Source organism: Haemaphysalis longicornis, unplaced genomic scaffold (assembly GCF_048455015.1).
Source record: "Haemaphysalis longicornis isolate Haplotype H1 unplaced genomic scaffold, Haemaphysalis longicornis Haplotype H1 scaffold_9, whole genome shotgun sequence".
Taxonomy (NCBI): Eukaryota; Metazoa; Arthropoda; class Arachnida; order Ixodida; family Ixodidae; genus Haemaphysalis; species Haemaphysalis longicornis.
This window is the reverse complement of record NW_027526460.1, coordinates 80,511,281-80,537,963: the sequence shown is the minus strand read 5'-3', so window position 1 is coordinate 80,537,963 and position 26,683 is coordinate 80,511,281. Positions and strand designations below refer to the sequence as shown.

Genomic DNA, 26,683 nt, shown 5'->3' with positions numbered 1-26,683 from the left:
GGTATCAAAAAGTGCCCATAGCCTGAAAAAACGCTGGCATATTTTTGATTCATAAAAAGGCAGATACCAAATACCTTAAACATTATAGACTCATCAGCCTACTCTCCGTTGCTTACAAGCTATTTACCAAAGTTATAATTAATCACTTTGGTGACAGCCTGGAGTCCCAACAACCCAGAGAGCAGGTTGGGATTAGGAAAGGGTACTTAACAATGGATATCATCCATGTTGTCGATCAAGTGATAGAAAAAACTGCAGAATACTATAAACCCATTTTCATGGCATTTATAGACTATAAGAAAACGTATGGCTGAGTACAAACCCAGCCATGCTAAAACGAATGAAGGACCAGGAAATAGAAGGGACCTGAATAAGGCCTCCAAACGACCTATACAAGGGACGTACCAGAAGGATAACACTGTGTAAGCAAAGCGATATATTCCCGATCCGAAAAGGGAGAAAAACAGGGGGACAGCATCTCGCCAAAACTGTTCACAGCATGTCTGGAGGGGGCATTCAGAAAGCTTGACTAGTAAAACTCAGGATTAAGGATAAACGGAGAATACTTGGGTCATTTGAGGTTTGCAGACGACATAGTATTGGTGCGTGAGACTGCAGAACATCAGCAAAAAATGCTTGAGGAACTACAATCAGAAAACATGGCCGTGCGGCTAAGACAAAACATGAATAGATCTAAAGTAATGAGGAATAAGCACGCCAAAGCGCCTTCTTCAGCTCATAAACCGAAGAGCTATAAAAAGTAAAAGAATATAACTACCTCGGACCGATCGTTCGTGCTGACCCCAACCACGAGAGAGAAATCCAGCGAAGAATAAGTATGCGCTGAGGAGCATTCGGCAAGCACTCCCAAATAAAAAAATGTAAGCTACTTCTATCACTCAAAAGAAAAATGCATCACCAGTGCATACTACTGGGGATGACATACGGAGCTGAGACTTGGCTCCTTACTAAACGACTGGAAAGCAAACTTACATAGGCTCAACTGGCCATGGTATAAATAATGATAGGAGTAAGACTGACGGCGGAAAACAAGCTTTCTGGGCAAGGGAACCAACTCGATTAGATAATATCATATTTCAAGTGAACAAAAGGAGATGGACTTGGGCTGGCCATGTAGTGAGACGAACCGACAACCGGTAGACAATTAGGTCACATGGTGGATACCAAGAGATGAGTTTAGAAGAAGGGGAAGCCCAACAACACGATAGAGGGATGAACTACGGATATTCGATGGACAACAGTGGACTCGAGTGACGCAGGACTAGAGCTGTTGTAAATAAACGGGCGAGACATTCGCCCTGTAGTGGACCTTAAATAGGCCGTTGGTGATGATGACGAGATGTCATGTATAGAGGTTTATTATACTCTCCAGGTTTTTGTATTACTTGATTGATGACATGGATGTGATCCATTGAAGAGTTTCCTTTTCTAAATCATGCCGGCTCCCTTGGTTGTTATAAGTCTAGGCTGTCGCTGATGCGGCTATTACCTCGGTAAACAGCTTGTAAATAGGCTGATGGGTCTGTAATTCTGAAGATCTTTGTTATATGTCCATTCTTGTACAGCAGAATTATGTGGCCGTTTTTCCAGGCTATTGCTACTTTTAAAGTCATTAAGCACTATAAGAATAGTTTAGCAAGCTTTTACAACACATAATATCTCCAACCTCTATTAGAAGGTCCAGGGTCTAGCCTTCCTTGCCTGCAGCTTTTCCTCTTTTCATACCCTAGAGCGCTTTCTGTTCTTCCTTTAGTTACTAACGGTACAACGCAGAAAATGCTTATGGTTTCAGTATTTTCCCTTGGGCCAACGTCGCTGGCGTAGAGTCTTGTGCAGAATCGTTATGCTACTTTTATTTCTTCCATGTGCTGCGCAATGCTGTCATGTTCATCACTGAGTGCGAACATTCTCCCTCTGCCAACAGCCGGCTTGGTGTCTGTTGCCTTCGGGCGTCCTCCTGTCTCCAGCATTATCTCGATCACTGGTATGTTGTACGCACAAATGTCGTTCGTTTAACTCTTATTTATCAATTGTGGCACCTCCGCTAATTCAATTTGATCCATCGTACTCCACCATTTCCTATTCCTACATTTCGCAATAACGTTCATTGTTTTCTCTTCGAAGCATCTCCTTGGGTACTGGCTTACAACAGGCATGGCAACTCGCGCAACAAAGTCGCTCTTAACGTTCCTCCGGAGCACTGGACTTGACAGTGAGCTATGAACTATTGGAGAACTGAACAGGTATATCGCCTGATTGCGTGTGTGCTTTTCGTGTGCATCTGTGTGTTTAAGTATTCATGAGTAAGTGACAGTTTTTTTTTACATAATCTCAACACACCATCACCCTCATTTGGTGTAGCAAGTCAGGCGCCTAGCCTGGCTGCACATTAAAGATGTTTCTCTCTTCGTGAGTAAGCTTGTAATTATGTTTCCCACATTCTGCTGCTCCCACAGGTGCTGCCGAGTCTGTGATTGCCGTTGTTAGGTTCTAATTTAGCGTGGCAACGCTGTCCTCTTTCCCATCGGTTAAAAGCGCGAGTTTATTCAGTAGTGGTAATTTAACTCCTGCATTTTGGCTACGACTGACTTCACGGTGGGATTCCTACGTTCCGCTAGTTTCCCTTTTTCTCTTTTGAAATTTAGCCTCATTTGGCATCTAACCGTTTTATGGCCGCTGCTCCGAATCTTGCTTTGCACATCGACGTCCAGCACAATACCTGGGTAGTCACTTAAAATGAACTCGATTTCGTCTTTTGCTCTTCCGCTAGGAGTTTTCTATGTCCATTTTCTATTCTTTGGTTCGAGTAAGGCTGCATTCGTTAGCCTCAGGTTATTTATTTCCGCTAATCCAAAAGGGTATCCCCTCGACTCTCATGAATGCCGATTACAAAGTTTTCCACTGACCTTTGTCCTACTCTCTTTCAGCTACTTTTGCGTCAGTCTCCCATGTGAATTGCGAAATGTGAATTGTGTTAGTGTCATGTTATTGTTGATTCGACGTCTTCGTAGAGACTGTCTACCGCCTAGCCATCGTAGATAACTATCGGTGCACAATGTTCTGCTATCTTTATCCTCTATCGCTTGTTCAACTTGATCAAAACCACTAACCTCCTTGTTAATACTGAAGAATTCCTCAGCGTTTCCTGCTATTACTCTGTTGATTAAAAATGCAACCCGTGCGCTTTCGTTTCGTGACGTCCTCGGTAGCATAGAATAGGCCCGCTACTAAACTCTATGAGGCCTCCTCCTGCTCTTTTAACCTCACTTAGCTTTATGATAGCTCACCTAATGTCCGAGAGCTCCTCTAGTAGTACAGCTAAGCTTCTCTCACGAGACAGAGTTCACGCGTTGGATGTTGCCAAGTTCTAGTTTTATATACTGCATGTCAGGACCGATATTCCTAGCAACCTCGGCTGTGTCGCTGGCATGACCGCCGCAGTGCTCAGGCGTTCCACAGCTGCTGGAGACTGGGTACCAAGGAGTTGCGTTGGTCAATCATGGGAGACGGGTGCCCACTACTGCACCAGGGTGGCCACATCCTTATCTGATGAGAGAGGGCTGTTTGTGTCCATAAGAACCTTCCTAGCATGGTTACGCCTATCTAGTTTAGCCTCGTAGGTACCCGGGATGGTGGTTACTTCCGGACCAGGCAGCACTCCATACCTGGGATGTTCTGGCAGGCAGAGGAAAAACGAAGACAGATACGTTGCGCGCATGTTTTTATATTGAATCTGTTCTTATATGTCCCGTTAGAATTGGAGACGTTGCTTGTCGCGGTTGCATATGTTCAATATGCTGCAAAAACGCTGTTTTGGTTGCGAAACTTTTTTTTCCACCTTCGCAACGTCTACATCAAACCAGAATTTGATCCCGAACAATAGTTCATGCCTTACTTGGTCGATGCTCTTTATGTCCCCAAGTAGCCCAGGGTCACAGCCACGAAACCATACAATGAGGGCAAACCCCATGAGAGCTGTCAGCACTTGCATGCCACAAATGCCGAGCGTTCCTGTCAGGGTGGTCCTGCACGAAAATGTTGAAACAAACGGCCATGAGCAGCAGCGTTATTATACACCTGTTAAGTGTTGTCAGAGCGCACAAACATCTGTATTACAATTTCGGACGCATAAAAAAATATATTCACCGCTCCTACCGCAAGACATCAGACATACGAGTAGAATTCGCGGGCTAGATAACCTTTAACAAACTTATTGCTGAGTTAGTTGGTACATACTTAGAAAAGGAAGAAAAAGCGCAACCTAGACGTGGAGGAAGAAAACAAGATAAGACAGATACAGGCGCCAACTTGCAACTGTTTGTTCAAAGGAAACCACACGAATTTATACTTTACTTATCTAAGCAGAAACGACAACAAAAAAACACAACAAAAAATATCAACCAAGGTATAATTATGCCAAGAAGTGCAAAAGGTGGTGGCAATGGCTAGAATGAATAAGTACAACAGCGCTGAAAGTAGGAGAACATATCTACTCCAGCCTCAAGAGCAATCAAGATGGTCCTAAAGCACGGGCGCAGAACAAACCGAAAAGAGGGAAGGACAACTGCGCATTCTAAACTACACGCTGTGATTTAAGAATGACACTTCATTGTCACTTAACGCTAGTGGCGGAGTGCTGACGCACTTGTCACCTGCTCTTTTGATAAAAACCGCCTCAATCACCTCCCTTTCCGTTTTTTTCTTGCTCTAGTAGCAAGAAACAAAACGGAAATGGAGGTGCTCTGGTAGCAAGAAAAAAAACGGAAAGGGAGGTGATTGAGGTGGTTTTTACCAAAACAGCAGGCGACAAGTGCGTCAGCACGCCGTCACTACCGTTAACTGACAAAGAAGTGCCATTCTTAAATCACAGCGTGTAGTTTAGCACGCGCAGTTGTCCTTGCCTCTTTTCGGTTTGGTCTGTGCCTGAAATTCACTCACGCGCTTTAGGACCTCTTGATTGCTCTTGAGGCTGGAGTAGATATGTTATCATACTTTCAGCAGTGTTGTACTTCTTCATTCTAGCCATTTTCACCACCTTCTACACTTGTTAGCATGATTATACCTTGGTTTATATTTTTGTTGTGTTTTTTTTTTGTTTTTGTTTAGATAAGTCATGTATGAATTCGTGTGGTTTCCTTTGAATAAACTGTTGCAAGTTGGCGCCTGTATCTCTTTTACCTTGCTTTCTTCGTCCACGTCTAGTTTGCGCCACGTTTTCTTCTTTCTTTAGGTATACACTTATCCCACCACGAGCACAAAGTGGAAATTTTTTCCAGGTGTTGCAATTCTAAAATGGAAAGTCGAGGATACAGAATTAATCCTTGAGTTCCGGTCAGGGCACTTTCAATTCCAGAGTTCTTCGATGAATATCATAACCTCTTGTGGCGTAGTGAGCTAGGTTCAAAGCCCGTAGATGTCTGCTTAGTGTCGGCGCTGAAAGAGCTTCGACACATTTCTCTACTGTTCCTTCCAATGACGTAATCACAAACTAGCACAATGCGCAGGCATGGTAACGGCGCCGTAGGTGGAATCAAAGAAAACTATTACGGAGATCAAACAAACTACCACGAAGAACAGGCGTGGTAGCGACGCCACAGAGAGAGGCAAAGAAAAATATTATGGAGATCAAATTCCTGCGAACCAGCCTCACAATTGTGTCTTCCCGCGAAACATGCACTTATTCAGTAACCCAAACATATCTGAATAAGTACATGTAAAGAGAGAGAGAGAGAGAGAGATTGAATTTTTATATAGAGCAAGCGCAGACGTTGGGGTACCCGCCGGGTGAGGGGAGGGCCTTATGTTCTCCGGAGCTGCATTTTGCACGAAGCTCACCGCGTGTCTGATTATGCGCCTGCCTTGTGCAAACATGCGTTTGTGAGGTGTCTGCTTAGAAATTCTTCCTTTGTACTATGCCTTCGTTTCCTCCTTAGTTGCGCATGTTCTGGGTATCCTTTTAGCTTAAATAGCCGTTGATTCACAGCGCTTGTTCTGCGCACTCTTCTTTCGTGTCCGTTTCCTAAACGCGCCGCGTGCGGTATTTCATACCAGTAACCAACTGCCCGTCTTAGCACCTTGGCCTAATCACAACACCTGCAGCAGCCAACTACACGATGTAATGCCTTCAGAACACTGAATTTGCTGGAAGCGAAGCAAGCTCTCAAATAGCACAGAATACATCACAGCAACTCACCTCCGTTGTGCTATGCCCATTTTCGGAAGTTACGGCTATAGGTGCTAGTACATCTTACTCCGCGTTATCCTGTGTCAATGCTAGATGGAAACGAACGCTCCTAATGGCACTTCGCCCTCCGTGTGCTGTGCGCGTATGCAGTCCGTAGCAGGCTTTCTAAGACAACGGGCCAGGTTGACCATCCTTACGGAACCGCAACTTTGCCAATACGTACCGGTCCTCGCGTCTGAGGCTACATTTTTCTCTCCGTAAAGCGTCACCAATGACTCTGTGTCCATGCTTTAAGCTCGTATAGCTGTTGGTAGAGTGCGGTGGCTATTCATTTTGCTCTCCCTTACGTAATTTGTCTGTACCATATGTTATAGCCACATAGATTTCAAAAATAGCTGCATTTTGGGTTTGAATCAGGTCGAGCCTAAATAATATTAAAAAATTTTCTTTAGGCAGTGCATTTGGCCGCACTAAGAAAATAGAATAAGAGAGATACATTTTGTCAAAAAGAAACGCCGGCTTTGTCCCGACCCTTTCTTATAATTTTCGGAATATGTACCGCATTTCTTTGCCGCTCATGTTGGAAATATTCCGACGATGCCAACTTCTGATAAGAGTGCAGTTATATGGCGTCATCCTGGGCCTCTTTACAAATGCTAATAAAAAGAATGGTGTAGCCTCATTCAGCACGCAAACTAAAATTGAAAAGGCCCAAAACTGGGCTGAACGCCAAGTACCCCTTCTATATTCGTCGTTCTCACTGCTCCAAAGCAATCCACTTACTATTTCAGTGAAACGCTCATTTGAACCCGTGTGCCCCCTCACCCCGTATGAGTGCGGCGTCATGGTCGTTAGCCCTAAAACACTTCTTTAATTTCGTGCCAAAAACCTTGTGTAATATACCTGCATTGCCCAGCTTTGTTGCCTATGGAGTGGCGCAGGCATCCCCATTTTGTGCGTGATTTGGACATTTCTTACGCCGCAGCTAAAATTCTTAGCCACGAAAGTGTTTAGTCCTGACGGGACAGCTGCTTTCATAAAACTAAGCCTCCTCATCAAAACTCCTGGGCACCCCTTTGAAGAGTAAAACTATTCACCATACCTCTTTGCTTCCTTCAGTGTTCGGCATGCCAGCTGCCTCTGAACCACCACTTGGTCGAAGCACAGTCGGTATATTGCTATTGCTGAACCGCCGAACAAGCAGGACCAAACATCTTCATCGCTGGTTAAATCTAATTTGAAGCTGTTTGGAGATAAGAAATACAATTTCGTCAATAATCATATTGCTGTAATCATATTTGCAAGTACGTGATCAGAAAATTTACAAAAAACACAAGAACGCCCCCGTAAAACACAATGTTGCTTGACATTACACCTTTTACATATGTACACCAACCAGGTTGGCACTGGAGCATGGCATGTTATGAGTGCAAAGTTATATGGTCAGGCGAAATGAATCTCCGTACTTCGTACAGGTGCAACTCTGCTTGTTGCGAGGTCTCGGTAGTTCGTACGCAGGCCACAGCATTCCGCTAGGTGCAACGGTTCAGGGAAGTTTTCGTGCACGGCTAAGTTCTCTGAGCGCGTCTTCATTATATCATTTGATAAAAACGGAGGCATTACTAAGCTCGGCAGTTTCGTAATAACCTGTCTCATAGTATTTACACAGGTCAGACTTCACACACTGTGTCACCTCAATAAGCGCAATGACCAAACTGGCCTCTGGCAGGTAGGCCAGATATGGACAGGTAGGTGACTCAACCAAGGAAGCTACAGATTGACCGAGCTTAAAACGACGTATCAATTGTGAATTGCGAAGCAAACAGCACTACAAACCAACTGGACGGATAATAAGGACCTACACTGCGCTGCACACACTTCGAGGAAATACACAGCTGTGTAATAAACGTACACAGCGACGCAATGCACATTCACTTGTCCATAACACTCATTTCGGGTTAGTAGTCAAAAAACCTTTTATTAAACGGCAACACAAGAAAAAAAATTCTCCAGAAATTCAGAGAATTATCTACTAATGCGTATAATTCTTATGCCGCTTGTTTTGAGTGCGAGATTTTCTAGCCAAATTTTTCTGTTTTTTTTAAGTCCTGTCCGACAAATTGTCTCCATTTACGCTATTAGAATGATTAGGAGTGGGACTTTTTGCGAAATATGCATTATTGTGGAAATACCGGGCGTTACACGGTTCGCCCTTTTCCGTAACTATTTTATATTTTTATAATTTTTATACTTCAAAACATTGTTCGACCAATTATCTCTAATTACGTTATTACAATGATTACATTTGGGACTTTCCCGAAATCTGCCATACTCTATTACAGAAATGCCATGCGTTATACATTTGGCCATTTCCCCAATTTTTTAATATTTTTCCTATATTTTAGTTTTTTTCAAAATTTCATCTGATCGATTGCCTCCATTTACGTTATTATACCGATTACAGTTGTAACTTTCCTGTAAATTCAAGCCCAACGACTTTTACTGTTGGCTTTTTTGGACATGGATAAAAGAAGCAATTGACAGGAGAATGACCCTAGGATCAAGGTTGACCCATCCTTTCTACCCGCAATTGTAAGTTCGTCGCACGTGTTGTAGCTTGACCATGCCATCGTTTACTCCCGAATGGTACAACTTATCTTTCATTAATTTGTAAAAGTACACAGTATATACACCCTTGTTACAGCAAGGATATCCTTGTCATGTCCAGACTCTGATTAAATATGCTGCTTAAACGCACTCATTGAAGTGGTTATCTATGTTGCAGGGAAGAAATGAAGGTTCGACCTTATACTGTGTTTGGTATCAATAGGAGGAGGGTTTCTTTATTTGGGCATTGGGCTCATAATCTTATCCTGTGTTTGGTATCAATACAAGGAGGTTTTGTTTATTTGAGTGTAGGACTCATAAATACACTCGCTCTGCTATGTCTTCCTTATTCCATCACATCCACAAAAGTAGCCGAAAGAAAACGTTCGGCTAAAAATAGTTGACAGCTATTTTCACCTGAAATGGGCTCAGCGAAAGTTGTTTCTCTCTCTCTATTTGGACCCTTAACAGGCATACAGTTGTAGATACTTATCTAATGGCAAAATATGAACGAAGCTCGGAAGGTTCCGGAGCTGATTCGTATTAGAACTTTGAAAGCTTGAAAAGTCAGCCGTTATCCAGGCAGTAAGCGGCCTAAAGGCGAGCTGACAACATTATATTTATTCTGAGGTTCAAGTTTCATACACCTCGGATTGCAGTGTTCTTCAAGATGGAATGAAAGGGAGAAAGAAATTTGTCGGTGCCTTCAGGAAAGCTAATAAGACTATCTCATAGCTCCGCCTCAACTCTTATATTCAGGCATGTTTGATTAAAGGATTGTTGATTAGGAAACGCTGAATGTATCCTGTGAATTAAAAAGAGCACATTCAAATTCAAAATTTCTTAAATGAAACACTGGTGCGGCACCCTAGATATTTATGCCTTATTATAGTGTACAAAGATAGCGTGTTGAAAAAAAAAGTGTATTTAGCAGTAAAAACTCCAATGAGCGGTGACACACGGTATATGTGATAAATCAACTTGTAGGTACTTCTACACCCTTGTAAGTATTTACAAAATGTAAGGAAGAACTCATAAAAGAGTATAAACAAAGCAACGCTTCTCCTGGCAGCAGCTATGCATTGATTTCGGCTTATTAATTTGTGCTCTCTTGCTTCCTCGAAATGTTTTTGCGACGTGCATGGTAATCCTATTATAAACGTTGTTTCTCAGGTTAAAACGTTTGACTAATGGCCTGTAGCACGCTGCATCGTTGATTTTCACCGTATCAGAACTGCGAAGACTCCCTTGGCAAAAATTCAAAATAAAAAAAGACTGCGACATATGCCGCAGTGTCCTATGCCTACAACTATTTATTCCAAACATGAGGCAACGTGTGCAGATGTTATAGTATACCCTTTTTACAAAGGTAGCTGATGTTAGCTAAAATATATGCTTAGTCGTTGTTGTTTTTTTTTTCGACACCTCAATCAAAAGCGAGATGAAACATGAGTTGTGGAGGCCGGATGTAGCGTGATAATAGTTATTCCCGGGGTTTATTTTTCTTTAAATTCTAACAACTGCAGCGATATGATACCTGAGCTCTGCGAAACGCGCATGTCAAGCAAACGCAGACTGCGCTGTGCTGCTACGAAAAAAATGCGCGTAAAGCGAACCTGCTTATGTGGCATCCGGCCTCCATGACAGCTGCGCTAGATTTATAGTGACGAAGAGAAAAAGAACAAGTCTTGCAGCAGCACATGAGTCATCGACTCAATCATGTGTCCTAATGGAAAACCATGGCTCGTGGGAGACGATATACGTGTAGGGCAGACGGGTCAGTCAGAATTGAAGTTGGTGCGTCCCGTTTGTCTCACAATTTCCGCCGAGGCCTATGCATACCCCCGTAATCCGCGACACATGCGGTCTATGCAGTTTGGCCCCAAATGCTAAAAGGGCAATTTTCTGAGGTCTTCTCGTGATCCATAAAAATAAATAAATCACAAAAATCAATCGACCACTTAAAGGGCCAATTGACACATGCGGGGCCATGATTTGTCGTGTGTCATTTCTTAAAATAAACATAATTACTGCTAATGTATATTTGTAATTAAAATTTCTAGTTATTCATTACGGTCTTCCGTGTGTGTCACGTTCAATTTTTTTGTGACGCTCGGCATGTGTGGCCCCTTTGTAAGACTATTCAAACCCAGTGTCAGTAGTGGATTCTTTTTTGCTCTTCGGCTTCGTTTCGGTATTGTGAAACGATTATTTCGCAATATTTTCAGAACCGCGCAGTACTTTCTGCACCATGCCTATTGAATCAAGTGTAACTTTTTTCTCTCGTGATGAGCTAACTTTAAGCGCATTTTCTGTACGTTACTGCTTGCCATCTCTGGGCCTTCCTGTCGAAAAGCGAGTGATAAGTATCTAGAAGAAAACGGACAGCACTGTGCAAACAGGCTGCGCTTACCAGCTATTTATTTCAATTGCTACAATTCTCAAAATCTCAAGAGTATTTCGCAAGAGCAAAGTGCGCAAACAGCCGTCACCTCAATTGGCAGTCCTGATCCAACATGTTTGATTTTTACGCACGAATTATTTTCAACTAGTCAAGTTTCTTTCCTACACCACTTCTTTCTGACCTTTCGGGTTACCGCAGCTGAAAACTGCTCGAGAATTGTCGTTCTGGTAGAATTTACTAAATTTTACATTTTAGCACTCTACTACCTCAAGGGATAGTGTTGCCTCCTGTAATCACAGTCATTGAATTATTTTAAACAACTTAGAAACAGGAGTTTACACGCCCAAGCAATGCTGAATCAATGAGGCGCGCCACAGCGAAGCGGTGCAGAAAAATTAAAACTAAAGGATACCTTCAATGTCTGCATAAAACTCGACGTGAGGTGCTTTACCTTTTTCACTTTCACCAGAAAACACTAACACGAGCTTAACAGACAAGCCTATTTGGCCGTTCCCCCTTTTTGATAAGTACCTCCAACATCTGCTGTACTCAAAGCATTCAACAAAAGCGCTAAACAGAAAATTTAAACACGACCATCCCCAACGCGATACGACCAACAGCTGTAGCAGTTGACGCGCAGTAGGTTAATGTAATATTTTCCGATTATAATATTACATGCAGAAAATAGAACATTGGCGCTTTGAAACAATAAAAAATATCTGTGTGAGCATGCCATGTGGGAACATCTGGGTATTGTCGTAAAGCCGATGGCGCAGGTAAAATACGGGTAAGGCATTGGCGCTGTTATTTTTGTCCCTACCCTGTTTGGGTGAACGTCATGTATGCGAGGGAAAGAGTCTGCGTCGACAACGCCACGCGTTCTTCTGTTCCTACTTCCAGTTTCATTTAAATCTAGCTGCTGGCAAGGTAAATTTTTACTTTTTATTTCGTAGAGCTGACTACAAAACACGCAATTACCAAAACCACGACCAGCCCGTCAAAAGATTGGAGGCAGAAAAAAAGTACACAGGCAAAGTCCTGGTACAATGTGCTTTTCCGTGTATACCTCCCTTTAACACCCTGCTTACGGCTTTTCATGTCGGGAGCAACCAACCGACCAACCTTAGCGCCTTAACACGCAGTTAGTGTTCGTTATGAAAGCCGACTCATGCTAAAATTCTCGGCAACACGGAAACTTCTCACTCGCCTTTTTCGCAGCTGTGTATATTTTAATGTGCCCATGTAATTTTTTTTTCAATTTCTCGCATGGTCGCCTGCATGACCCTCCCAAGCTTCTGCATGTCATTAGGGCAGCTTTAGCATAGGGAGCACGTTATGTATTTTTCGTATTTTTAACTCATTTACAAATAGGACAGTTGTAGAAGTGCGTAAAGCACACAGTCGTATTCGTAAAAACGTTGACTTCGCGCGACTGAACTCTTCACAAAAAGCCCCAGAACAAATAAACTGGGGTGACACACTGGGAACACTTACTTTGCAAAATACTGCTTGAAATTGAAGTCTGTTAATGGCTGAATTGTCGAGGTACTCGATGAAGACTCGATGGCAATTCTTATAATAATTGTAAGTGGTGCAATTAACATAACGACAAGCTGCATGCAGTCCGTCCAGACAACACCTCGCAGTCCACCCTTGAAAGAAACAAATTAACTTAATGGTATCAATACAAAAAAGCATTCGTTCTTACACAATAGAACATGGCTATTCTCAGTGGGCTAAAAATTTTCTACTACCTGGAAATATTTCATTTTAAATCTGGCAATGTTACCGCTAAGAGAGACACTAATTTTTCGTATGAAAAGTACGAAGTCCTCCAACATTGCAAAAAATCACCCTGTTGACTGCAGCCATCTTGCAAACAAGGCTGCTTGGGCATAGCCATAAGATGAGGGATCCGTCGTTCTCAGTATAGAGAATACTTGCAAAATGTCGAGGCAACATACGCAAAGTCAGAAGGTTCATGGTGTGTGAGACATTTTCACACAGATCAATCACCCCCCCCCCTCCCTGACCACAGTGGTACCACACATTTTTGGGCAAGAGCACACGAGTACGAACAAGCAAATTAACTGCATTCTTTTGGCATAGAGACAGTACTAACTGTTCACTTTCTAAAAAGCATTGCAATTCACGCGTTGTTTTTGTTTCAGAATCGTTAAAGGCTCACAGCGACCATCACTGCACACATACACATGTTCATACCCAGTAATACCCTTTTCTTTGTAATACACACCTTTTTTTTCAAAAACAAGCAAGTGAAAACAATAGTTCTTCAAGTTTTATGTGATCAAGCTCATCCAGAATTTGCCAAATAGTGAAGTTATAAAAGAAAGCTCCGACAATGCAGGAAGCGCGAACGTGAAGTGATATTCACAAAGCTATAACCTCGCACCAAAATGCTTTTGCCCGGTCACAAGTGCTTTGTACAAAATCGCAAAGGTAGAACGCCGTACCTAACTGGCAATTTAAAGGTTATCATTCTGGTTTGTTATGTATGTAGAATGCCGAGCCAAGGAGACACGCCATACTGAGAAACAACGCACTTTTTATACATGGTGAAGTTGCTTAACGTGCTCCGAATTCTTGTGCCACAAGCATTGTTGTTCCTCGCTTTCATCGTAAAACAACTAGACGTGGTTAGTATATGGTAATTCTCCACTGCGGGTTCGTATGCATAGCGCCTTTCTTATCATACCACGGCAACGAGCAACTTGATACAAGAATGATGCCCTCTGAATTGTTGCTTTTTTTTCAGTGCTCTGCTACATTTTATGGCCAACAGACATGCTAACGGCTAATGTGGAGTTCCTAGTATCAGCCTTAAAAATAAAATTATCAATTTTTATTTAAGAAAGCTCACATGAATGGCAGACATCTTTTTTAACAGAACCGCGGGAAAACAAAACTATTCATTCAAAAAATGTGCTTTCAATTTGGTCATTTTGGCCAGAGCGTCGCCCCAGAAATACGCACCAGTGCGGTGTAAAAGGTCCCGCATAATCCAATGCCGATGTTACACCAAAGCAAGGGCGCTTTAAAAACTGTAATAAATGCACACAAAAGAACATGAATTTTGCAGATTACCTAACACGTTCCAGAAAAAACGGAGTGTTTGTGAATATGTTCAAATGACAAGTCGTATTGCACGGAGACTACAACATTGGCTCCAACTGTTTAATGAGACATTTTTATAGCCAGGTAATGAAGCTCTCTGTGTTAATCAAGCTTTCAATGTTTCCATAATCACGTTGATTGCTTCTTTATTTAAAGGAGTAATGGGCGAACGGGGGACGAAAAGGCAGGCATCCTTCTTGTAAAGTCGTTTTGCTTTCACCTAGCACTTTCCGGTCAACACAATTTATTACCGCGGTATACCATGCTTACTAATGCTATCACACTGGCAGACTTGAAAAGATTACGGTCAAATTTAATTGTTTCATTAGGTCTACCATCTAAAAATGTTGGGCCACAATCACCCACGGAGTTTAGTTGGTTAGAAACCATTATTAATTTGGAAAGTCTTTACCCGTAGCCCATGATCACTATGGTTGGCCTGTGCAATAAGCGGCAAGTTTGCTTGATTACATATATTTCGCTACGATTGTTCTTCACAGTGACGTGGTCACACCGCTGATTTCCCTACCTGTGACGAGTGTCAGCGACGCTGCAAAGATCGCGATGGCCCCAATACTTTGCTGTAAAAGAATATGAAAATTAAGAAGCGTTACAAACACCAGAAGAGATAAAATGTTCGTACACAGGCCTACTGCGGCGTTGCGCTTTTGTATTTTTGCCAAATAGAGCATCAGTTTCCGCCGGATGTTATAAAAACACATTGCTTTATGTAAGCATAAAAGATGACCAACTTGCGAGCACGGCGCACGATAGGAATGCATGTATAGTGCCCGTTTCGCTTTTTCTTTGGTGCCTAGACTGACGCCGGCGTCAAAGAACACAACCTTAAACAGGCTTGAACCTTTAAAAGACGTTTGAAAATATTTATCTTGCTCTGCAAAAAGCTCTAGAAAAACATTGCCCGCGTACCTGCTGGCTTCGCTTCAAATGTAGTCGAAAAACGATGGTCGTCTGCCGTTCCTGCCACGCAAATGCCTCTCTGCTTTTTTCCGCTCACCTTCCACGTCCTTCCCCTCATGTTTCGCTCATCTCACGATTAACACGGTGGAGCTTCGCTGAAGCCAATTCAATTTTCCCACGTTTCACTGTTCGCGCGCCATCAATTGGAACCTTTCGTTACTGGGATGCCGTCAAGAGGTCTAGGATCAGGAACACGCCCCTTTGCATTTTTGGGTTAAATAGTTATTTACACTGCTCATTTTTTGGTTTTCTATCTTGAACATCTGGTGCACATCTATTTTTAATAAAAGAGCACTGCTTATTGAACGTTATGTATTGGTATTTTGCTTCAAATCTGCCGAATGTTTTCTTTTTGCTCGGCAATGTTGACGAGTATTGCTTTAGATTTAGTGGACTGGAAGAGTTTTGCTTCAGAATTCTCGCGCTTCAGAATTCCCTTATCTTTTGGCCGCGTGGCTGAGGAGACAGACAGACAGACAGACAGACAGACAGACAGACAGACAGACAGACAGACAGACAGACAGACTAAAATATTCAGGTTTAAGGAGCCCAAAAAAGACCAGAGACCATTGCCTTTAAAAAAACAAACGTCACTTGACATGATCACAAAGCCTGAATAAAAGCTACGATTCGTAACACACAGAATAAGTTAGCCCTTTGTAAAAATCACAGTTATTCAGAGTTCTCTTTCCTTCATGAAGTGGTACTTATTGTCGTCATACTGAACATGTTCGCCCTCGAGGAAAAAAAGCCTGAGAACGCACACTAAGCTACTTTTTGTATTATGAAATACAATCGCCGGCAGCTATGCAAGGCTAAGTCCGCCTCATTAGGCAATACTTACTACTACTACTGCTACTAACACAAAAAACAAAGTAGCAAAAAAATCCATCGATATGTTTACTTACAGTTAAAAAAATGTAGATAACACAAGCCGTTAAGGAGATAGTGGTGTTGAAGCGCAGTCGAAGGTACTGCAAACAAAAACAAGCAAAGATAATTTTACGCCGACATATCAACCTCTAACTTAGATAGCGCTAGCTAGCCCGAATTAGGAAGCCGGCAAGAAGCGCATTACAAAGTAAATATATTGTGTGATAAACTGTGCCCGCCTGTCTCCCTCCGCGCAACCTTCTTCGCGAAAGTCTCGTACGGTATGTGGACTTTCTTGCATGCTATTCCTTCGTATTTCCTATGGAATGGGAGTTGCACGTGGAGCTGGTTTGATAGCATACCAAGCTTCTTTTCGTAAAAGAATGCAAAACATTTTTTGCCACTACATGCTGATTTTACACACTATCTTTAGACCCTGCCCCGCAGGCTTACCTATCCATGCGTGCCTACATATTCACTAAACGTCTGCTTGCCGAACATCTTACAGATAAACATTTCCGTTCATGCGTCTCTTTGGTATAGTTAATGCAGAATGACTGTACGATGCGCCTCTACTGAAACCTACATCTATCAGGAGAAGACTGATCAAATATTAAGGTCCTAACATATAAACGTATGAAAGCACGCGTCCCGAATGGTTTTGAATTGGGCTGAAGAGGCCATATGGTTGTCGAATTTCCTTCAGTAACATAAAAGCGGCGCTGTCAAATTAATTTTTAAATTTTTTTCTTATCAATAACTGGAACCAAATCTTCTAAATAACGCAAAAGCTTGAACAGCATTTTCGTATCAGATCAAAGATCATATCTAAAAGGAGGCTTAAGGTTCGCAAGAAAAATTGCATAGAAACTCTGAAGGAACTCACAGTCGATGAAAAGACTGTGACGGTTGCTTGCCGTAAGCGTTCGCGTCAAAAGAAAACAATAGCGCAGCCCAGTGAAATTCACCAAGACAGTTTCAAATAAAGAAAAACAAGAAAGTGCTGAACGGAGTTATTTTCAACTAGGTGTACGGTAGACGAATGATGTGGGAATGGGACCTAGTGCTAAGCTTCACAGCCCATCAATTTCTTTTCCCTCTGACACTCCAAGTACTTGTTTACTAAAACAAGTCTCCTGCGATTAAATAAAAATATTGAAGTACAAATGTCGCAGGCATGCAGATATTTTGGGAATTTGTCCTGGCTGAAAGAAACTCATTTTACTAGAAAGGCAAGTACACCAGACGAGAAATATATTGGTAAGTTGAAACAGCAAAACAATGTAGACATTTTTAATTGGAGCTTATAACTGACAGGTATTTAACCCTACAGTGTTGTGGCATTTCACGGGTGTACCCTCTAGTAAGGACACATCCGTTTACTGGCACCTCAACCAACTGCGGAAGATCGCATACTTGTAGCCATTTCCTGTATCAATTCTACCAAAGGCTCACCATTACAAACTGTGAAGTCTTTAACAGATGCTTGAGTACTTGAATCCGCGGCAAGGATTGTTTATTTCTTGGGGTCATCCATTCGTGGTTAGAGGGCCTCTGCTACAATTCCGATACACGCTTTCACTCTTTACTTTGCGTCTGGAAGCACTGCGAACGCCGCAGTTATCGCCAGGCCGGAACCGCACTGCGCGATTTTCTCGTCACAGCAGAACTACCCGCCTTCTGTTTCTGCTGTCTTTTGTGGTTTTTTTTATTCACTGGCTATCGAATGCGTTCATTGCTGCAACTAAAGAAAAGCCGACCAATAGCCGTTACACCGCTGTAATGACGTAATCCCAGCGGTCGAATAGCCTCAAGACCGGGAAAGAAGGAAACATTTTTTGAGCAAGTTTCTAAGTCTTCTCATGGGCATAGAGCAATATTTTTTGGCGGGGTACTTCACGGCGTCTTAATCTAGGTACTAGATGTGTTGCTTGACTACTTTCTGCAAGCATTCAAGATTTCGTTAAAAAGTTTAGAAAAGCGTTGCAGGGTCCCTTGAGCACTACATAGAGATATGGGCTCAAACAGGCCAAGTTCTACGACGCAACACAGCTTAAAGTAAAAAGCAGAAATGCTTCCTCAAATATTTTCGTATATAACAGCATTGAACAAAGAATGCTAAAACTATGCATTTTCATTCAACCCTGTCAATATTTACAAATAATGGTAGCTTCCCTCGTCACTTGAGCTACGCAAGAAAAACAACGTAAAATCGATTTAAGCTGCACAGTTTTTGTTATTGGTATTTATACTGTTTACCTAGTCATATTTTTTTGCTTGAAAGCAACCTAGAAGGGCGGTACTTCCATATAAGGGCTTTGTCTTTGAAACATGGTGAACTCAAGGATGACTTACAAAAACAGTACCATTTCTCAGGTTTTCCTTTTCATTCTTTGATATTTTATTTTACGTGCATTGTTTTATTTTAGTTTTTTTTTCACGGTTAAAGCTCGTTAAATATTTTTGGGGTCTCAATAAATTTAAGTCGTGCGTCTCCCTTACATACTGCTCCACCTTCTAGATTCGATCTTGTTTTTGGAGTGTAGTACACAATGTAAAGCGGCGCTTATTGTAATGTAGCAAAGCATTAGCTGTCAGAGTGAATTCAGACAGCCAGAAATCCCTTGAGTTCTATTCAAAATAAATTTCGCTGTGAAAAAGTCCTTTTTTCAAAATCTCCCCGAAGTCCCTGAATAACGTTGTAGTGGGCTCCGTTTTTTACGGAAAGAAGTTTAGAAATCGTACAATTTTTGTGACAAGGGTAAGTCCCCCGGTGTTAAAATATATCTAAGACGGTCTCATGCACTCACCTCAAATACTGACGTTACGCCCAGCTTGTATATGACTGGCACCACAACTTGTGTAGCCAAGGGTAGGTAAAACACAGACGATATACTGCACCAATATATGTGCACTCCGTAAGCATAGAAGTGGGCCGGAAAAGCAACCAGTCCCGTCGAAGACAACACTGAGGCCACCGCCGAAGCGGCTAACCGGATCACATGCAGTGCTCGGTTGCCTAGAAACACTTCTGTTGTCGTTGCCTTGTTTGCAATGCCTCGACGAGCTTTACGGAAGGAGAAGTACAGACCCAGAGCGAGATTTGCAGCAACCACGATTCCAAAGAGCACGTACTCCACCATGTGCACCATCCTGAACGGCAGGCCTTAACCACACGGGCTCCTCCAATTCTATTTTCACGCGGAAATAACTCCTTCCTCCTGAAAGAAATATATGTAGAGAAATCCCGGTGTCACCAAAGCACATAATTAAATGGCTTTAAACCCGTTGCTCTCGACTTTAACTTTAAGGCACTCTCAATCTCGCTCATTTCTCATTAGGCTAACGCAGGTCAGGGGATAAAGCTCTGTCCTACATGAAGTTGTGCAAACTATGAAACTTGTCAGTAAATCAAAACGCTTTGTACTAGAATTTATATCTGCAGTGTGTATTAAAACATCACTTCCCCGCAAAAGGAACCGAGGATTTTTGCGCACCTCCTGGTTAGATGCCCAAAGAATGAAATACCAAAATTTTACCATTGCCACCCAAGGCCATCCACAAAATGTAGAAAACAGAGCGACAAAACTTGTTCAAAGCCTGTGTATAGAAACAAGTTTCAAACATTCCATACTATGCGTCAGAGGAACACTGGGTTAGTAGGTATTTACTGCTGCTACAAAAAACTTTTTTTACGATGGTAAGCTTCTCAATAACCTAGGCTACAAAAATGACTCGAAAGATAAGCCGATATTTAAAAATGAACATTACTCTGGAAATCCTGCCAGATTTATAGTAACTCCAATCTTTTAGTTACATCGCATTCATGATCACTTTTACTTTGTACCGACCATGACTGCAAAAAGCGGCTTATAAGTGAAGTCTGCGTAGTGAGGCGAATCCATCACGCGTTTTAAGAGGGTCCGATTGCTTACAACACCATCTGAGTGGCAAGTAATTAAGTCGCCTCTTCAAAAAAACGCCATCATATTCTATCTGTTATAGCAACAAAAGAAAAAAGTAAGCTCTCACATGAAATATTATGTGCTCTTGTAATCCACCAGCAGAGCGGAATGGCGTCCGGACGAAATAAAAGGACACACAGCTTGGAGTTGTCGGTACCGCGTTCAGCTTTACTTTTCGCTCTTACTCTATTCTCTAAACTGTGGCCTCAATTCATTTTTAGCGTACGTTGCTATTGCAACGTGTCATGTCAGGATCAGAATTCTCAAAAGTAAAAAAAAACCAATCCATATGCAGCTTCAACTGCACACGTGCATTGAACAACCAACCCGAAAACCTCGCACGCAGGGAAATCCGGTGCAATGGCAGCTGCACCTGCTTTTTCCCATGAATCAAAGCACGCGTGGACAATCACGGCTGTACTACAGTGGCTAGAATAGGAAAGTGTGATGACCGGGCCCTCTCCCGCGTGACGCTGTAGGAGGAAAATCCAGGTGGCGCTGTCGCACGATTACACGTTCGCTGCGACGGCGGCGGAATATGGAGTACGAATATATTTTCTTTCATAGCTATTCTACGTGGTGGCGCAAACCGAGATGCAATGAATGTCGTATTTTAAAGTACTACAATCGAAGTTTGCAACCGACTGGACGCACTTTGACAGCCGATTATAGCCGGCTGGCTCGGACACTTGTGAAGCGAATCAGAGAATTGTGGACTGGTAACTGGTAAACACGCATTTTATTTTCGACGTGCTCGTTACAAACAGACAAAAAACTACTCACTTTTGGTGAATTTCTCATGATTCGTTCATAATTGCAAAGGCTCGAAGCCATCAACTTTCTTTGCTCAATGGGCCTTGCCTTTTGCTGCTATTTCTTTGTGTGTATGTGTGTGTGAAGGAGTTCAAGCATTTTTTCTCGAATTGTCTTCGGAAAAGCAATTTCGACGTTCGATTCTACTGTAACGTGAGGCAATAGAGCTTTAAATGCTTTTTCCTTTCACGAAAAGGCATGCCTTCTCCTTTTTCAATGCCTTCGTGTAAAGCAGCTATAGAGGACCAAAACGAATTTGATAGTCATGGACGGGGAGAGTGGCAGGCTTCTACAGTATGTCAGATGTTTCGTAAATGCTTCCAATGTCTGCAAGGGTACGTCTACGGGCTTTGGCTTTATCCTGCGCAGTGCGACACACGCTGTAAACCATTGTGAAGGGCGAAACACTCATGCGTGTCGTTTCCCCCATGTTTCCGAAGGTAGGGTCAAGTTCTTGACAGAAAAGAAGCATGGGGTTCTTCAAACTCTGCACGCACAGGGGAGTCACCATCCTTAGCTTTTTTTATTGCTGGGTTGGGCCGCGGGTGCACTTCTCGCTTGACACTTCCTGCTCGGGGAAGTTGTTTCGGCTGGCACTTCGGATGACTTGGAAATTGCGTGGGCAGATTTTGCGGGGGCAATTCCGAGGCCTGCCCCTGTAGATTGAGACAACTTTTCCGTTCACGGTATGTTCAATGTGCCGGGAGATGTATCTTACGTCGAAGTGTAGCTCGCACATAGCGGTGTTTTCCTTGAGCCGCTTCTCAGTACGTGGTATTTCTCGTCGCCACTGCGCCAATACAGACGCACGTCCTTCGGAACGCCAAACAACGACAGTTTCTTTTTGCAGGACCTGTACACCGTAGAGCGTCCCGGCACAAACTGTGGATCTACTTTTGCGACACTAATGCACCCTTAAACTTGCTACGGTACACGAAACAAGCGCTGCTTCTCTCTGGGCAAAGCAGCAATCGCATTGCAGACGATCCGCGCGCGCCTCAGCAGGGGACGTGTAAACGATCGCGCGCGCCCCCTCGCGGATCCCTATCGGCGGCTTCAAAGCGCCTCATAGGCGCTGCATGCCGCTAATCACACTTTCCTATTCTAGCCACAGTAGCTGTACGAACACCTTACGCGGATAAATGCTCCCATTGATCTCTATGGTAATCGATTCAAAAACTAGCGGCAGGGAATATGTTCTTGGGCGCCCTAAATTCCCGAAAAAAATATTTGAAATCCCACCCCAAAAAAAAATCTTTATTTTGAAACGTCGCGGTTAAGCACGTGACATTTTGGGATCTCACTTGCAGCCAGAAGTGGATAATTTCATTCCAACAGAGAAAGCCACCACAAGACCAGAAAGTAGTTCGACTGATAACTAGTCATGGGGGAAATCGGCAGAGCAAGCGTTCTCCCACAAAATCTATAGCTGAGTTTTACGCCCGCAGCACCTACAATGAAACGCGTGTGCTCCTGTTGTGTTCTTTAGCTACAACTTAATATGATGCCACTTTGGTAAAAGCGAAGCGGGCAAGAATTTCCTGTGATTACGGCTAAAACTTTGTAAAGGGCCGCGTGGCTATACACCAATAAATTTTTGGCAGGGATGAACCCCGGAAATAATTCCTGACTTTTAATTCGAATTTTGTCTCTAACATTAAACACCTGAGTAAACAATGAGCAAGGTTAATTAGTAACACCTGAACTTTATTTACTACGTACTTGCAGTAAAGTCAGAACTACTTTACCAAAATCCTCATTTAAGGGAAACACTTAAATGCATCTTGGCGTAATTTCAGAGCTAAAGCTTGTTTTGCGAAGTTTTAAACTGTGTGTGTGGGCACACGTAAATGTGTATACAGTGCAAGATGATTTATTGACAAAGATCTTTCTGAAGCCGAGATACAACACGCACACGCACACACATTTGAAGCACTCTTTCATTTATACAACAAAGTCTGGCTTTCGGGGCAGCTTCCAAAGAATTGGAGGGAGGCCATTCTAGTGGCTCTCCTTAAAGAAGGGAAGGACCCTTCGTCCCCCCCAAGTTACCGTCCCAACGCCCTAACATGCTGCCTGTGCAAGCTCTTCGAGAAGATGGTAAACAGGAGACTGACGTACTTTCTTGAGTACAATGATCTTCGCATGAGCTGCCAGGCAGGCTTCAGGGCAGGGCGATCCATGAACGACCAACTCGTGGCACTTGAATCATATATAAAGGATGCCTTCGTTCATAAACAGTTCTGTCTTACAGTGTTTTTCGACATCGAGAAGGCCTATGACACCGCTTGGCGTTACGCATTCTTAGTGACCTGAAGTCATTTGCTGTCTCGGGTAACATTTTAAACACCCTTGTTAGTTACTTGTCGGAGAGGACGTTTCGTGTGAAAGTAAATAGTGCACTCTCAAGGGTTCACGTGCATGAAAACGGCGTCCCTCAAGGTGGAGTGTCGAGCTGCACTCTCTTCAGAGTAAAGATGAACTCTCTTGGGAAGGCATTCCCAACTACAATTTCTTATTTCGTGTATGTAGACGACGTCCAGATATCTTTTAAATCATGTAACATGTAATCTGCGAACGTCAAGTAAGCTTGTGGTCAAGAACCTTCCTGCGTGGGCGGACAAGAATGGTTTTAAATTGAATCCTGAAAAAAGCTCTTGCGCTGTGTTCTCCAGGAAGCGTGGGGTCTATCCGGACCCAGACATTACCCTTAATGGCGTGTCGCTTCCTGTTAACAACGAGCACAAGTTTTCAGGTATTATGTTTGACCACAAACTCCCATTCATTCCTCAAATCAAGACTGAAGCATAAATGTCTCAAAACAATGAATATCTTTAAGGTCCTTTCACACCAATCGTATGGTGCCGACAAAGAACTCCTGCTACGCCTGTATACTGATTTGGTTGGGTCTCCTTTGGACTATGGCACTGCGACGTATGGGTCGGCGACAAAAACTGCATTGCGAATGCTTGACCTAGTGCTATACTTGGGGCTTCGCCTTGCATCGGGTGCTTTCCGCACTAGCCCGGTCCCAAGTCTGTATGTCAGGTATAGCAAGTGGTGCCTTGAGAACCAACGGACGTACATGGACTTGCTTTATGCTTTTAAAATTTCATCGCTGAGTAACCATCCTTTTTATCCTGTCTTTAACGATACATCCACATCTCGGCTGTTTGTAAATCGCCCATCTGTTCCTCTGCCCTTTTCAATTAGAGTGACAGAGCGAGCTTTAGATCTAAGCAGCTCTGTTTTAGATGTGTCCAGATCATCCTTTTCAGGCAGTTTACCGCCTTGGGAAGTTCGCCCTTTGTCCTGTGACCTTTCTTTTATGAAACTTGACGAAAATCTGGTACCACGAGCTGCAATACTGCAGCACTTTCTGTCTGTGCAGTTTAAATACCCATGTGCAGAATTTTACAGTGACACTTCTACTACTTCTACTTTGGTGTCCTCCGCTACTCATGGTCCAAATTTCAATGCAGCAAGAACCCTGAGCGTACACAAATCCATCTTTCCAGCAGAAGCGTAAGAAATTTTACTCATTGTACGACATACTCTTGAAAATATGACTCCCAATTCTGTCATCTATACAGATTCCTTGAGTATTGTTCGTGCACTATCATCGCACAAGCCCATCAAAAACCACATATTTAATCTCGTGTTCAACATCATTATGTCAGTCATGTGCAAAAGCATGAAGTGCTCCTCTTCTGGGTCCCAGGACACTCTGGGATCACTGGCAATGAGTTGGCAGACGAGAGGGCTGCTGCAGCTTCACTCGGGAACTTGAGACCTACAACGGTAAGACAACACTTGCGCAGAACATGGCAAACACACTAGAATGAACAGACAGACAAACTACATGTAATAAAGCCTCACTTTGGACAGTATATAGCTGACTCCCACAACAGACACATGGAAGTCGCCTGGGCTAGGCTACGGATAAGGCACACCCATGCAACGCACTCGTATCTGCTCACGGGATCTTCAAGACCCCCGTGCAGCAGGTGCGGAGAGGCCCTCTCCGTAGTCCACGTACTCATTCAATGCAAGGCACTTGACACAACACGACGCAAACACCTTCCCCAACTTCACGGAGAACACGTTCCGCTCCACCCATCGTTGTTTTTCGGTGACAATGCCATGGTTCCTATCAAAGGCGTTTTTAAGTATTTGTCAGATATAAAGTTTTAAAGCCTCATTTCCTATCACGTGTAATCAAATCTGGCTCTATACACCAGCCATCGCGATTATCTTCAATTGATTTTAGTGTGTCCAGTTATCACGTTTTTATACCTGCCTTGTTGTGGTAATCGCTTCTCTTCAACCATTAAATAACTTCTCTGGCGCTCTTTTCCCTCGTTGGCCTTGCGCCAATAAACACCAACCATCATCATCATCAGCCGTTATTCTTCCAAAGTCCACTAAGTGAAAGACTGGTCGACCAGGGGAAGACCCCCCGGTCTGGAGAGTTAGTCGCCATTCGGCTCAAAAGCGCCTACCTTCACTAGCAATCTAAAGAAGATAAGTCACAAAGATAATGAGTTGACAAAGACCACCAAAAATGTTGGCAAAATATCGCGTAAAAAGCAAACGACTCGACCAGGCGTTCGGGCGTTAGTAGGACTTTCCAAACCCGAACACATGCGATTTTGTTTCTCCTTCTTCAGAACCTGCGACATGGACCATAACCGCCGGAAATCCGTGCACCACGTGACTTTTTGTTTGCCCTCACAGTCGTAAACTGCCATAAAAAAACGTTCACACTAAACAAAGCATCCACTTCCAGCCTTTTAGGCAACACAGCCGGTAGGGGCATCGTACCGGTATTCTAGGATTCAAAACTTTCACACAGCAAGCTCGAAAAAATTCGCGACGGAACACCGTAGAGCAGCGCAACGTCCCCAAAAATATTCCAAAGAGAGACGGGACACTAAGACAACTGATGAGTGCCATCAATTTTCGCAAGGCTGGAGGCATGAAGGAAAGAAAACGTTTTCCTTTATTGGTGAACTCAACAGGCCCTCAACGCATTCGCTCAACGGGTCTTCCTGAAGTAGTGAGGGGGGCTAAAATATATATCATAGTGTAGAGTGAGGGATACCATTTTTAAATCTCGCAAGCGGTTGCGCCTTGCATTCATTGGCGAGGCTCGCATGCGGGCAACCATGTGCGTGCGCCGTCACCGGTCACGTCGGCCTCCGCGGGATGGCGGTACTTGCTAAGCACATGATTTGTGTAGGACGTTCCAAACTCTACCCCACCGAACGCAAAGTAATGCCTCAAGTCTAATGTGACTGCGAATGATATTGGATTGAAAAAACGTTATTGTGCCTGAAGTAAAGCGCGCACGCGCGCTTTGGACGTGGCCTACATCGTCGTCATGGCGGGTGCTCTGCGAGGATCCTCGCTCGCCGTTGCCGGTTTCATATCATCTCTGTTGACACCACCGTTGAGAATCGGATTTAAACGGAGCAGACGACGCACGCCGGCGTTTTTTCTTCTTCGGCATGCGGGCGCAGTGGCACAAACGGCGCCATGTCACTGGCGCATCGGCCATGTCCGTGGCCGTTTCCAGTGTTGCCAAGCAAAAAAATTGACAGCTAAACTTTTCAATAAATACTGCCTATAGTTCCGTACAACGCATTTCTTTGTGGTCAGCCAAAGTATGTGCAAAAATCCCTTGCTGGTTAGTACTCG

The 26,683-nt window shown here is 43.3% G+C and overlaps 1 protein-coding gene across 1 annotated transcript in view; it reads right to left on the bottom strand.

Moving 5' to 3' along the window:
* LOC144151523 (sodium-coupled monocarboxylate transporter 2-like) overlaps positions 1-20,401 on the bottom strand; it is a 38,000-nt gene extending 17,599 nt beyond the window's left edge. The window contains exons 1-8 of the mRNA XM_077682605.1: positions 20,238-20,401; positions 19,016-19,426; positions 16,241-16,306; positions 14,881-14,932; positions 14,211-14,278; positions 12,711-12,868; positions 7,308-7,448; positions 3,917-4,046 (exon numbers count right to left, since the gene is read on the bottom strand). Coding sequence (XP_077538731.1) covers positions 3,917-4,046; positions 7,308-7,448; positions 12,711-12,868; positions 14,211-14,278; positions 14,881-14,932; positions 16,241-16,306; positions 19,016-19,357 — 957 coding nt within the window. The 5' untranslated portion in view covers positions 19,358-19,426; positions 20,238-20,401. The remainder of the gene's footprint in view (positions 1-3,916; positions 4,047-7,307; positions 7,449-12,710; positions 12,869-14,210; positions 14,279-14,880; positions 14,933-16,240; positions 16,307-19,015; positions 19,427-20,237) is intronic.
* Between the last annotated feature and the right edge of the window lie 6,282 nt (positions 20,402-26,683).